At 34.7% G+C, this 14,677-nt stretch overlaps 1 protein-coding gene across 1 annotated transcript in view; it reads left to right on the top strand.

Moving 5' to 3' along the window:
* LOC306857857 (glutamate receptor ionotropic, delta-1-like) overlaps window positions 1-14,677 on the top strand; it is a gene marked incomplete at both ends in the record, with an annotated part of 434,446 nt that overhangs the window by 392,946 nt on the left and 26,823 nt on the right. Inside the window, 4 exons of the mRNA XM_079398091.1 lie at window positions 6,891-6,992; window positions 7,583-7,780; window positions 8,627-8,957; window positions 10,996-11,134. Of these exons, the coding sequence (XP_079254217.1) occupies window positions 6,891-6,992; window positions 7,583-7,780; window positions 8,627-8,957; window positions 10,996-11,134 (770 nt within the window). The remainder of the gene's footprint in view (window positions 1-6,890; window positions 6,993-7,582; window positions 7,781-8,626; window positions 8,958-10,995; window positions 11,135-14,677) is intronic.

Genomic DNA, 14,677 nt, shown 5'->3' on the forward strand with positions numbered 1-14,677 from the left:
ACAGTTTGAAGACGTCTGGGCATCGAGATTATGAGTTTCTGGAGTTTTGGTGTTGGAATTTGCTTCCATTCTTGCCTGATATAGGTCTTCTAATTCTTCACATTGATTCTTAAATCTTTTGCAGTTAACGTGTGTTTTCTTCTCCACCTATTTTTTTTTGGGAGGGGGGGGGGGGGGGGGGGGGGGGTCTGACCTCGCTGACCCAGTGAGCATTTTGCTATCCAGTGGTCATATCTTAACTTTGCAATTTCTTTTCAGATTTGCAGACTTTTCAGTCTGAGTTAAACGTCTTTTTTGGCTCATTTTATCTCTAAAAGAAAACATGCCTAATAATTCTGCACACCTGAATATAAGGAGTTTTTCACTTCCAGCCTTCATGGACAATTATATATCACTTAAATGATTAAATACAAAATTAATAGAAGTTATAAGATTGATGTGGTTTGGGATTGGTAACGTGTTTGGAAAAAAAAAATATCATCAGAATGACACCGTGCCTAATAATTATGCATGTAAACAAAATAAAAAAATTGTACAGATATTATTTGTTTCAAATTAAATTTATTTGTTTTAATTTAAGTCAAATTACACTTTATTTGGATAGTCCTATTAGTATTAGTAAGTTTGCAACTACATGTCAACTAACTATCATTAGAGTATTAGTATTAGGGTTAGTAGAAAAGGTTGATAAATCTCTCTCGCTCTCTTTCTCTCTCTCTCTCGCTCTCTTTCTCTCTCTCTCTCTCTCTCTCTCTCTCTCTCTCTCTCTCTCTTATAATTAGCTGATTAGCCTATTTTGTCTTTGTTTTGTATCCAATTATAATAACACAGATTTTCTTTTCTGTTTAAACATAGCATACTTCACTCAGATTTGAGGATTCTAAAATATGCGTCCCTTTAACACTGCTGTGGTGGAATCATATGGCAATACCACTATTATCTTATATAAACCATGAAACTGAATTATTACCATATCATATAATCCTGTTGACATTTGAAAATCCGAAGAAATACCATTTGTTTATGTTTTTATTTTAAGCTGTGTTTCTAGAGTTTACTAACTATAGTTGGTTACTGTTCTACGTTAAGCAGTGTTGACCAGAAACAGATAAATATATGTGACATGAAAGAGTACTGAGAACTGTTGGAACTATTCAAATGTGGTATCAATGAATACATCTTTTTGTGTGATTTGATTCTTCAAAATATTTCACACGGATCAAAGTCCAGTAATGAAACACAAATGTACCAAAACGGAACAGAACTCGCGCCAACCCTCCTGATTACTCGAGTAGTCAAAATGACTGAAATGCACATACCTAGTAAGGGCCCCTCAAGGCATGTGTTCTTGCTAAACGTTTCAGGTTTTGGGTATAAAAGAAACACAAGGTGTTGATAAACACCAGAGAGTTTGCTGGCCCAGCTGTTCTGTCTAATGCTGTCTAATGAAATTCTACAGCTGTTGTTTAAAAGATGCTATGGCAAATCACTATATAACAAAGTCCATAAGCTTCTGGAGCTCTGGCTTGGTCCCAGTCAATTATCAGGCTTTGCCACTAAACAAAAGCATAGCGCTCATCTATAAGCTATTAGATGCCCAGGTACCATGAATACAGCACACAAAAACAAAGATGTTTCTGATGCTGAGTGGAATAGCACTCCACTTAGCTTAGAGAGGAAAACAGGAAATGTTACTGACTTTTCACTAGCGCTGACTATTACTACATTGAAAAAAAAGATTGGCTTTAAGATTTACTATGAAAATCGGAATTTTCACACAGAAAATGCTAGTAAATCTTAAATTAATTAATTAAGGCTGTTAAAATTAATGCGTTAATAACACATTAACGCAAATTCATTTTAATGGCACTAATTTTATTAACATGCGATTAAGCATGCATTTTATGTTTGACCTGTGGCCTAGCCTGTAGTTGGAGAAATGGAGATACACAGTGTTGCAAACTTAGTGAGTCTGTCACTAGATTGAATGACTTTATTATTATTTTTTTCAAAAAAAAAAAATCTTATTTAGTGTCTGAGACTCGCCGGTACTGCCGTGCGAGCGCGAGGTCTCTCTTTCCCGTTGTGCACACACACACCTCTACGTCTGCTCTGTTCAGCGAGTGGCAGAGAGGAGCAGCGCTTTCAGTTAAAACAGAAATTAGGTTGCTTCTCTAATTTTACATGCAAGTATAACCTAATTCACAGTTCAGCTATTGTCTTTATCTATGTGTATTTGATTTCATCAGACGATGGCTCAGTTATCAAGATTCTTGTTCAGATTAACATCTTGGAAGGAAGAGCTGTAGTCTGGTAGTCTTTATGTAGTCTTGATGGGTCACGTTTCAGTCACTATTTCATATTCATTCTGTTGTCTGACAACAGAAACAGTCAAATAGCCTATATCAATTAAAAGTTTTTTTTGTTTTTTTTTTAGGTGCATCAAAATACAGTCGGCCTATGTGGGTACAGAGAGGAAAACAAATGTAATAATAAATAATTGATGTAGATTTTGCATGTTCAGAAGAAGTGAGCTGTCCTGTCGTGCGAAAATATAAACAGGCTTGTGTAAGAAAAGAGCAAAGAAAGAGAAGTAATGGGAACCTGGTATTTCTATATCATTTTTTCATGTCTAATAGAATTTTTTTTTGAAAAACATTTGTGACCTTTGAAACATGTCTAGACTTCAAGCTATATGTTGACTATGGTTTCACTAATAATAAACATACATTTGCATAAGGCATCCATAATTGTCCATGTCCGTGTTGATTAGAGTATTGAAAACGTGAAACGTATTAATTTAATGTACATTTAGAACAGATAAAAATTTGCGATTAAGTTGTGAGTAATCACGAGTTAATTCATGACAATCATGCGATTAATCACGATGAAATATTTTAATCGGTTGACAGCGCTAAAATAAATAAATAATAATAGCAATAATAATAATACATTTGAAGTAGAAAGACTAAAGTAGTATTTTCTTGCAAAACGTAAATGTTTACTGGAATTTGGTTATAAAAACATGCATAAAGCTCTATGATCATAAAAGTAGACCTTATGACTAATAAAAAGTAGTCTGTTTTGTTCTCTATTCAGGGTCTTCTGCAGCCTTTGTGTTAATACTTGATTACTCGTTTTAGCTTTGAAAGGCAAGCATAAAGCACAACACTGACTCAGCACATCAAAATGACAAGAAAAAATGCCTGTTCCGCTAAATTTAGCTGTCTTAGAGTAGTCGTAGTCTGTCTTAGTCATAGTCCAGAATTTAAAATTCTTGCTTCATACAACACAGATTGGAAAAAAAGTGGATGTCTACAGAGTACCGTATGCTTTTACCTAGCTATTTATTATTTAAAATCTTTTATCCCAAAGTCATCGAGGTCTGAGCAAACAGATAAATGCTTGTCTAGTTTGGGGTCAAGACTGATAAGACATCAAACAGAAGATGGAGGATATGCTTTTGTTTGTTCGTTGAGTCTCTTGAGCCCCTGGATAAGATGGCCATCTATCAAGTCTTCAATTTCATTTGTCATCCAAGAGAAAACTTTGGCAGAAAGCGGAAAAATCTGACAGTGTTTGATGAATTGGTGGCCTCCTCATTCTCGTCCGTGCTCTTTCAGATCATCACTCTAAGCAGAGCCGTGACAGACTCAGACAGAGTGAAGCGTTGCCAGACATTTGTGTTTAACACTGCTGTCTCCAGGAAGCATTAGTATTTTCAGTCATACATTTGGAAAAAGCTCATGTGCTGGGAATAAGCTCAATGAATCATTTACTATACAGCCAATTTGCTAAGGGAGATATTAGGGTGTGTAATTTCTATGCCACTGGCTTCACCTAACAGCAGTTGTGAAGTCATGTTGCTATGCCATAGAACCACAGTTTTTACACTTTTCAGGAAAATCAACGCATAAATAACTTATATCTTATATGCAGAGACAAATATAAGTATTTTAACTTTGAAAACATGTCACTACAAAACGTCAACAAAATAGATCTTTTTGACTTTTAGTCCATAAAGTATGTATGACCCTGGACCACAAAGCCAATCTTAAAGGGGTCGACGGATGCAAAATTCACTTTTCAAGTTGTTTGAAGATAAATGTGTGTTGGAAGTGTGTGTACACATCCATCTTATAATGATAAAAATCCACCCAGTGTTTTTTTTTTTTTAAATCGCTATTTCTCAAATCAAGCCGTTCTGAGAGCCCTGTCAGAATGACGTAGTTCTGTACAGGCCCCTCCCATGATAGTAGATTGACAAGGCCGTCTTAACATAGACCCGCCCTGAGTTAGCTGTCATCCGTTCGCCATTTTGTTGACTCTGGTGCAGGGGAAGACAAAAATGTATCCGATTAAGTGATTGAGGTGTTCTGTTGTTGGATGTAATAATGAATAAAGCAGTCATCATTTATTCCTGACATCTGAAGACACAGAGAATTAACGTTACTTTCGCTTTGAAGTGAATGCGCCAGTCCCGCACATTCGCACATGTTCGCACAAATCATTTGTGATCCAGCTTCATCTACAGAAGAAGTGAGTATAATGTATTTTTTATGAATCTTTGCAAATCGCCTTTCCTAATAACGTGCTAGTTAGCCAGTTTCGTGGCTAAAGTAAACAGTACTGCTCGTCACCCCAAGGAAGAGAGGGGCGGGGTCAGCAGAGCTCATTAGCATTTAAAGCAACATGGACTAAAAAAACGGCTTGATGAAAACAGAGCTGATTTTGACAGGGTAAAGAAAGTGTTTTTTACACTACCAAAGAGAAATTTGAACCAAATTATGTTATAGACTTTTCAATAAGACCCTAAAGAATCATATCAACTTGTGGAAAATGGGCATCCGATGACCACTTTAAGTCACATGGGTATATTTGTAGCAATAGCCAACAATACATTGTATGGATCAAAATGATTGATTTTTCGTTTATGCCAAAAATCATTAGGATATTAAGTAAAGATCATGTTCCATGAAGATATTTTGTAAATTTCCTACCATAAATATATCAAAACTTAATTTTTGAATAGTAATATGCATTGCTAAGGACTTCCATTTGGACAACTTAAAAGGAAATTCTCTCAATATTTCGAGATTTTTGCACCCTCAAATTCCAGATTTTCAAATAATTGTATCTTGAACAAATATCTTTATATCCTAACAAACTATACATCAATGGAAAGCTTATTTATTCAGCTTTCAGATGATGTATTAATGCAGTTCTATTCTCTCCAACACATTGTTAATCAATATTGATATTAACTGTGACAGAGTGTTTGCCATGGTTTCAAGATGCAGTATTATGAATTGGTTGTATGTCCCAGAACTTGCATACCCTTCTGTAAAACACTTTAAAAAGAAAGAAATCTTTTATTTTCTCATTTTCAGATTGCAACAGTGTAAAATTAAATGACTTGGACTTCAAAATGTGTTCCAATGTAATCAGTGTAGCAAATTTGTAACAACTAGGAGTTTCGTCCCATTATTTAAGACAGAATAAGCAGATAATGTTCTTGCTGTGGCAGTATATTTCTAAATTTAGGGCAAGTTTTCACACAGCGCTCTTACCAACCCAACAACACCAACACACACAGTCATAGAGGCTTTCATTTGCCTTTATTTTAACTTTGTGACTGTTCAGAGCGTTGCTCTGTAAGAAAATGAGGAATTTCATACATTTTTCAACATTACAAGCTTTCCCCTGTGCCACTGCTGTTAGGGCTGTTTGTGAACATACGGTAATGAAGAAATCCCTTATGGCTAAGGATACCAAGTATTGGCTTAAAAATGATTTTGGGTCCCAAGGCAAGTGATGATGCAGTATGCAGTCATCAGATGCATTTTGTTATTTGATCCAGTGCCACCACTTGGAACCAGACCAGCATGCTGTGCATCCTAAAGGGACAAGCCTGCTACTTCGTCCATGCATGCAAATGTTATTTTTCCTACTGTACTTCTGCCGATGTTCAATAGCAAATCATTTTATATGCTTACAGCTAATGCAAACACCTCAAAGAAAAACACTCATCAAATTGAAATGAGCTATTATTTAACTTCATCATCACCTGTTTCTTTGAGTAAATGAATGATTAATGAGATTAGTCTTCTAAATCAGGTCATTAAATGCAGCCTCAATGATACTGATAACTAATCGCTTACAGTGTCATTGTGGATTACGTTTATTGATTTTGTTATGTGATCCATGTTAATGTATTACACTGAATCATAATTGAATTTAATTTAATAATCTTCAGTTTAGCCACCCACTCAAAACAACTAAAAGTTTTCTTGGTAACACTTTAGAATAGTTAACACTTGTTAACTATTAACTACGACTTTTCCCTCAATAAATTATTAATTTGCTGCTTATTAATAGTTAATGAGGTAGTTGTTAAGTTTAGGTATTGGGTAGGATTAGGGATGTAGAATAAGGTCATGTAGAATAAAGCACTAATACATGGCTAATATTCTAGTAATATGCATGCTACTAAGCAACTAATAGATGTAACTGTAAAATAAAGTGTTACCGTTTTCTTATAATATTAAAAATATCGAGGTATAGTTGTAAAGATTTTACATACTCTTTCAAGTATCAAAAATGTTTTAGAATTTTAGTGGCCAAATAATAATAATAATAACCAATAAATACATAACCAAAAATAACAAAATAAATTAACTAACTGGACATGAACTTGGAATCACTTTTTACCAGCGAATCAATGTCTGATGGATCAAGTCCCACCTTATTTATTTATTTCCTGTAAATATAAGTACCCTAATTCACTTGGAAATATGTTTTATGGTAAACACTTACAGTACTGTGCTGTCCAAGTCAGAAGGGCTAATGTTGACCTGTTACTTTTTTTTTTTTTTGTCTTTGCCCTGCAGTTAGCTACATGGGATTCTGTCCATGGCCTAAATGGAAGTCTAAAGGAGAGCCGTATCGAGAATGGCATGCAAGGGGTTACCGTTAAAGTTGTGACGTTGTTGGTAATACTTACTTTTATCATTGTAATATTTAAAATTTTATATGTTTTGTTGGTGTTGATGTGTAAAGGTGTGAATAATAAATCATTATGTTTTTCATGGTCAGATACTAGATATTCTTGTACTTATCAGAGCACAGAATCTTCAAACCTCAAACTCTGCAGAATTCAGTAGAATTGGAATGTCCCTCATTCATAAAGTTCTAAACACCCCTAAGCTCTTTCATGTCTGCTTACAAATTCTTTTGGATAACATTATTATGCCTACCATCACAAATAAAAGTATGGAACTGTTTGAAACTGTTACAACATGTTAAATATTATATTGTCCATACAACTGTTCTCCATTTTTAATGATTTTTAGTTTAATATAGTATTTTCATTTGCCTGTTATAAATATTTTTAGCATGGGTGGGAGAAACATTCCGCTTCTAATGTGCTTATTCCTCATGGTCTAATTATAATCATTCTCCCTGGCCAGTAAGCATCCACTACAGAAAGGGTTCTCCAGGGAGCAATAGAAAGTCTTGAAGCAAGTTTACCAACCATTTAAAATTTGTCTGTACTTTTGGTAATCAATATTCCTCTTCAAAGGAGGATCCATTTGTGATGGTGGCAGAGAATATCCTCGGACAGCCCAAAAGTTTTAAAGGGTTCTCAATTGATGTCCTGGATGCCTTGGCCAAGATCCTAGGGTTCAAGTACGATATCTACCAGGTGGCAGACAGCAAATATGGCTCTCAGCTACCCAATGGCTCTTGGAATGGCATGATTGGGGAACTCATAAACAAGGCAAGTGCTCTAAACATTGTATTTACATGTCCAAAGCCATTAAAAGTTACTGAACTAATACTTGTCTGATATTTTCTCAAATTACCCTGTTGAAAAGGTCACCAGAATATATTGTGTTTTAGATTCTTGTGTGCTGGTTTGTTCTGGGGATGGGCATGAGTATTTTAGGAGTTACAGCAATGATCAGTCAAGAAAACACAATAATTGTGTGACTTGAACTTTTAATTCTGTGATTGGTTGCAGCGGCATTTTGGCCAGTACTGTGCACTCTACGAGGTTATTATTGAGGCATGAACTGTTAAGTGCAATTTTCAATTCACTCGGACAGTATTAGAGGGTTCAAACAGCTATATTGAGTTCAACTAAATTAAACAGAAAAAAATAAATAAAACAGCAAGATGTGAATCAAAGATGTTGGTCTGATGTTGTGTATATCAACCAGCAATTAAATAAAGCTGGGCCTTTTAGCAGGGCTTGTAAACAGTACTGTAGCTATAAAGCAGATGTCAAACTTTGACTTTTTTGCCCCTCTGAGTCTTGATTTAATTTGTTCTTATCCCAATTTCTTGTCCCACTGGAAATTTTTATTTATTGATTTTAACAGGGGTGCAGGACTACCCCGGTATACAAAATGCCAGTTGGGAAATAAAATAACTTAATTTTAGATGCATTGGGCAGTCTTAAAATCTTACACAATTTTTGCTTGTTTTAAGGATGTTTATGAAAAAAAAACAAATAATAATAATAATAATGATTAGAAAATTGTTTGTGCATTTTAAGGCCCATATTACCTAAAGAGTAAGTCTCTATGGTTGTACCATTTTGAATATTTTTTTGTCTTTACAGAGAGCTGATTTGGCAGTGTCTGCCATAACTATAACACCAGAGCGAGAGAATGTAGTGGACTTCAGCAAGCGCTACATGGACTACTCTGTAGGGATCCTACATCGCAAACCCGAAGAAAAGATCAACATTTTTTCCGTGTTTGCCCCTTTTGACTTGGCTGTGTGGGCCTGTATCGCAGCTGCTATTCCTGTGGTGGGCGTTCTGATCTTCCTGCTGACACGGATGCAGATGCTCCGCTCCCAGAATCCTCCAGGAGCCCATCACACTTCATCCATGTCTAACTCATTGCATAGTGCTATATGGATTGTCTATGGAGCCTTTGTACAACAAGGTATTTCAATTAATTCTTCTCCCAAGCGTCCATTCAAAGGCACCTTCAGAAACGAATTCAGCTTAGTATGCTTTTAAGAGCAGCCAGGGGATCAGGTGATGATTTGACTCAGGGCTTAGAAACATGACAAGAATAAAGCTGCTGTCTGATAATATTAGGGTGTCAATACATCACTCCCTCTTAGACATGTAAGCATCTGAACTGCTAATGCAGCTTAAAACATTTTGTGTTTGCAAATAATCAGAGAATACTTTATCTAAATATGAAAATCCTTTTATCACTTATTCACCCATCCCAAACCTGTGGAACACAAAAAGAGATATTTTGTAGAATTTTGTTGAATAAACTTTTCGTTTCTTTTCTTTTTCAATCCAGGTGACAAGTAAGCATCATTAAAATATAATTTCGGAAATTCAGTCATTACCACTCTTTGTGTAGTTTTAGCATGTATTAACTGGCATGACTGTTAATTTATTTGGTCTTGGCAGAATAGATCTGCTACACAAGCTGTTGTTGCTGCTGCTGTTAGTTCCTGCAGAGCAAGTATGGTGAATTGCTACTACCATACACAGAAATGTTTCTGCACAAATAAACATACAAAATATCCCTCTAACTGATTTAGATAGGTGAAGCTGGGGGAGGAGGAGGGTTTCAGAGTAACTGATAGCATGCTGCAGGAGTGGCTTAAAGTGAACACTGAACCAAACTATTTAAATATTGAGCACGCAAGATACAACCAAACCAAATCTGCTTGTACCATGTAGTATAAGATATAATTGCTAGCAGATTAAATGTCAAGGACCAGTCTGTGCCAGTCTAGAGTTTCCTGACTTAACTTCAGGTCATTCTAAAATTTTTATCTGCAAAGTTGACCAAATCAATTAATAAATCAATCAATCAATCAATCTTCCACCATTGTACACTGTAGCAGTATTCTAAACATCTAAACATACGGTCAGTTCTTCTTCTAATTCTACTTCTACTACTTCTTTTTCTTTTGTCTTCTCTTTTTCTATTATATATATATATATATATATATATATAACTTCTATGATTTATTTTAGCACAAAATGTGTTGCTTCATCATTGTTCATTTAAAAGATGCAATCATTCACAAAAAGCACATTGTCTTTAAGATGTTCCTTTAGCCCCTATAAAGTTAAGGGTGAGTAAATTGGTGAACTATCCCTTTCAGGTTTAAAAGCAGTTGTAAATAGTGTTTTATGGACCATGTTAAATATTAATAGTTGTGATATACTTTTTTTCATCAAAGATGCCTACCCTCTGGGCAAAATGCATATTTCAATTGCAATTTCAAAACCCGCATACATACATAGAGCATAAAGTGTGCTAAAACAGTTTAAAGGTGCCTTTGAATAAAGCATATGCTAGTTATCATCCAAGTGACAAAATTTAATAAATAACTACCTCATCAAATAACATGCTAAACCCCCAGCTCCCTCTATTAATGCCTGGCGTACTGCCTACCAACCTTTTTAAACCTAACAGCTAGTTATTAAATCTGGCCTGTTTCTATGCCATATTTAAGAAGCTTGCCACCATATGAGATTACAGCAGATTGTACAAAACACAATAAAACTTTTGCAGCAGTTAAAACGGTCACTTGTTCCACTGCTAATATCTTAAACATGGGGAATTATGCTTATGGCATGTCAATAATGGTGCCATTTTTGTCATTTCTGCCATTTCTATTCTAATGACTAGGGTTAATAATGTGAAATTGTGTTTGCATTTTATAGATTATGCATATCTGTGATGAAATTACCATATGATAATCTTTTAATACTCTTTGTTAGAAGTCTGCTCATCTATTTGTTGTGGTAGGCCACGGATTATGTAAAACCTTTATGAAAGGATGTAAAGGGGAAAATAAATTGGGGTTTTGAAAAGAAAAAAAAAAGTTGGGGTGAGAAATGTAATAGGAATCGAAGTCCCTTCTTACACTACATGTATTTATTTATTTGCATTTCACAGTACATTTACACAATCTAAAGCAATTTTGTGTTATCTGTCACAGGTGGAGATTCAGTGGTGGGGTCTGTGGCATTGAGGATAGTCATGGGCAGTTGGTGGTTGTTCACATTGATTGTGTGTTCGTCTTACACTGCTAACCTGGCTGCCTTCCTAACCGTGGCCCGCATGGACAACACTATAAGGTAAATTACCATTTCACAAATAGTCTACCACTTGCACCATATGGTACAGAGTTGATCTACGTCTATTAAAAGCTTTTCTATCCTGGTGTTTGTCCTCATAATTGGTGCACCCTTATGTTCAGGAAGCTTCGAGCATAGCTTGGCCACATGGCAGGCAGTATGCAAAAATTGATGCAGTATTTCACAGTTAAACATAGGCTTTGCGTGGCAATAGAAGGCAAGCAGGCAACTCAGTATATTGGGATTTCACAAAAAATAGTGAAAAATATAAAGATTTACCAAGAAGTACCAATTATTTCAAAGATATAAATGAAAAAAAGCCTCAAAACAAAACCTTTACAATTAATCCAGTACGCAGCAGCAAGACTCATTTTTAAAGAGCCAAAAAGAATGCACGTCACACTTCTGTTTATCAGTTTGCACTGGCTACCAATAGCAGCTCACATAAAATTCAAGGCATTAATGTTTGCCTACAAAACCACCACTGGCTCTGCACCCCTTTACCTAAATTCATTACTTCAGACTTATGTGCCCTCTAGAAGCTGACGTTTTGCAAGTGAACGTCACTTTATTGTGCCATCCCAAAGAGGCAAAAAATCACTTTCACAGACTTTTAAATTAAATGTTCCCTCCTGGTGGAATGACCTGCCCAACTCAATCCAAGCAGCTGAGTCCTTAGCCATCTTCAAGAATCGGCTAAAAACACATCTCTTCCATCTTTATTTGACCCTCTAACTCTAGCACTCTTTATTCTAATTCTATTCTTTGAAAAAAATTAAATACTAACACTAGCTTTTCTAATCTTTTTGTATTATATCTATTTGTTTTATTTTTATTTGTTATACAATTACCAAAAGCAAAAAAGGCCTCTAACACTAGCTTGCTCTATTCTTTTTCTATTCAATCTGTTTTCTTTTTATTTATTATATAATAATAATAAAAAAAAAAACTTGCTATGTGTACTGCGTTAAGCTAACTGAGACTTGTTATAGCACTTGCATATCATTGCTGTTTTGTTGATTTTGATTGCTTCTATTGTCCTCACTTGCAATTCGCTTTGGATAAAATTGTCTGCTAAGTGACTAAATGTACATGTAAAACTCTATAGTATACTCAATAGTTTTACATTTACATTTAGTCATTTAGCAGACGTGGACTGTACCTATACAAACTATTGGTTTAAGTTTAAATTTTCAACTGGTAAATTCAATAGTTTTGTAGGTACAGTATGATGTCTGAGGCAGAGAATAGGATTTCATGATGGCTAGAACTGTGTAAATGTATAGGCTTTCCAGGACATGTTATTAGAGTGAAGTGAGGTCAACTAGAGAAATTAATGTATTAGTATGGAGGGAAAGAGGTGCGAAAGAGGATGAGACTCTTACAGTGTGTGTTATTTGCTTGGCATTTTTGCTTGTTATTTTTTTATAATGAACCAAGCGAAATTGATACTGAATTTGAATGCCAGTGAACACCCTACATTTTCATAAATGGAAAACAGTAGAACTGTCTTTTTGAAATTTAACACACGATGTGATTTATGGGAAAGACCTAAACCCACATAAATATAATAATTAGTTACAACAAAACATTCTTAAATTTTCACTATAATAATAACTGTGTTCAGGACCAAATTTATACCTTTTGAACTCATTCTGAATTATGATCTGTAGCATTATTATTATTATTATAAATAAATATTATTATTATTATTATTATTGGCCTTTCTTATTCAGTGCTAGAATGAGTTTCTATACTGTGTGCTGGCTTTCCTATGTTGTACTAGTTGGCGTTTACATCTGTAAATGTTATCTTGCGCTCAGGTATGATGACAGGTATTTACCCAGCCTGTGTGCCTCTGATGTTTGACTGCATTTGATTATGCTGATGTTGAGCAAATTGTGTCATGTCAGAGTGTGAACAGACCTTTGCTCTCAGACAAACAAATCAGCATGTTCATTTGTTGAAAGCCAAATGTTATGTAATCATGTTCAGCCTGCTCTCATTATTTATTATAGGTCCAATTTTATATAAAACATAAATATAATCTCTATTTTTGTATTTTGTGTGTGTGTGTGTGTGTCTGTGTGTCAGTGTACACAAACGTTTTAATGTGTTAATAATTATTATTATTTTATTATTTGTTTTATTAATTAATTCATTCATGTACTTATGTTTTTTACTTCGTAGGCCACACTCATTTTTCACCCCATCCCTGTTTGCTGTGGCATCTCCTTGTTTCACTGAATATCTAGATTTTAGTCCCACTTGTCCTCGCTATTAGCAGTATCAAAGTTGGGATCAATTAAAGGGATAGTTCACTCAGAAACATTTTGTCATCAAGCAAATAATGCTGACCTGTGTTGTTATAGTAATCAGATGTACTGTCTATTTTTTTCAGTAATTACACATACTTTTCTGTAGTTATATAAAATTATATTTTAGTTTTGATAAAATGAGTGAGTGCACTGCTTTCCATTTTCTTGAAGGCCATGTGAGTGCTGAGTGAGCAGATTCTGACTGAGCACATGAACCTTTATGAACCTGCAGAGGCAGAGGGTGTTTTGAGGATGATTTCATCTGTGTCCTCTCTTTCAAGTAGCATTAGGAAGGCTATGATTTCTCTCTCTCTCTCAATTCAATTCAATTCAATTAAGATTTATTAGCATGACTGTGTAACACAATGTTGCCAAAGCATTAACATATATATATATAACAACAACAACAACATAAATTATAATAAATAAAATCTATATAAATAAATGAAAAGATAAAGTAATTCAGTTTTCAAGCTAATCATGTATAACTGTACATGCTCTGTACATGTTTGTATATGTCTTCCTCTCTCTATTTCTAAATCATGGTTACTTAATCTGTATTTGGAGAGGATGTGTCTTTCTTTAAATGGTTTAATCAATAAATAATTGACAAATTTAGTGGTTCTGTTTAGGGTTGAGTAGCATTGGAGTTTATTTTGAAGGTCAACGTGTATTTTTAGAGATTTATCATGAGTGTCTTTTAGATTTTTGTCAATTTCTTTAATAATGGTTTTGGAGTTGAAGCTGTAGTCAGTGAGGAGCTGGGTTTTATGGACTAGCTGAAGAGCGAGCTTGTTTAGAGGATGAGATTCTGCTGAGGTTTCATTGGCGAGGAGGGCTTTATATTGGATTGAATCAGGATCAGATTGATGGAGGTGATGCCAGAACTGAACACATCTCTTCTGGATCTCAATCTTAAGTGGGTATAAGCCTAATTTAGCTCTGCAGGCATCATTGGACGTACCTCTATGGACCCCTAAAATATTTTTGATTATATCTAGTTGAAGTTTTATTCCAATTTTTAAAATGTATTATCGGTCCCCAAATTTCACTCCCGTAATGTATAATTTGTTTAATGATTGCGTGATATAATTTAATCCATGTTTTAATTGTGTAGTAACTTTAGAACTATTGTTCTAATTTTAGCTTTTAGGGAATCATTCTTAAGATTCGATATTTATATGATTAATTGATATTAATCAAAATGTCCAACTTATACCTAATT

The sequence above is a fragment of the Barbus barbus genome (genome assembly GCF_936440315.1).
Source record: "Barbus barbus genome assembly, chromosome: 38".
Lineage (NCBI taxonomy): Eukaryota > Metazoa > Chordata > Actinopteri > Cypriniformes > Cyprinidae > Barbus > Barbus barbus.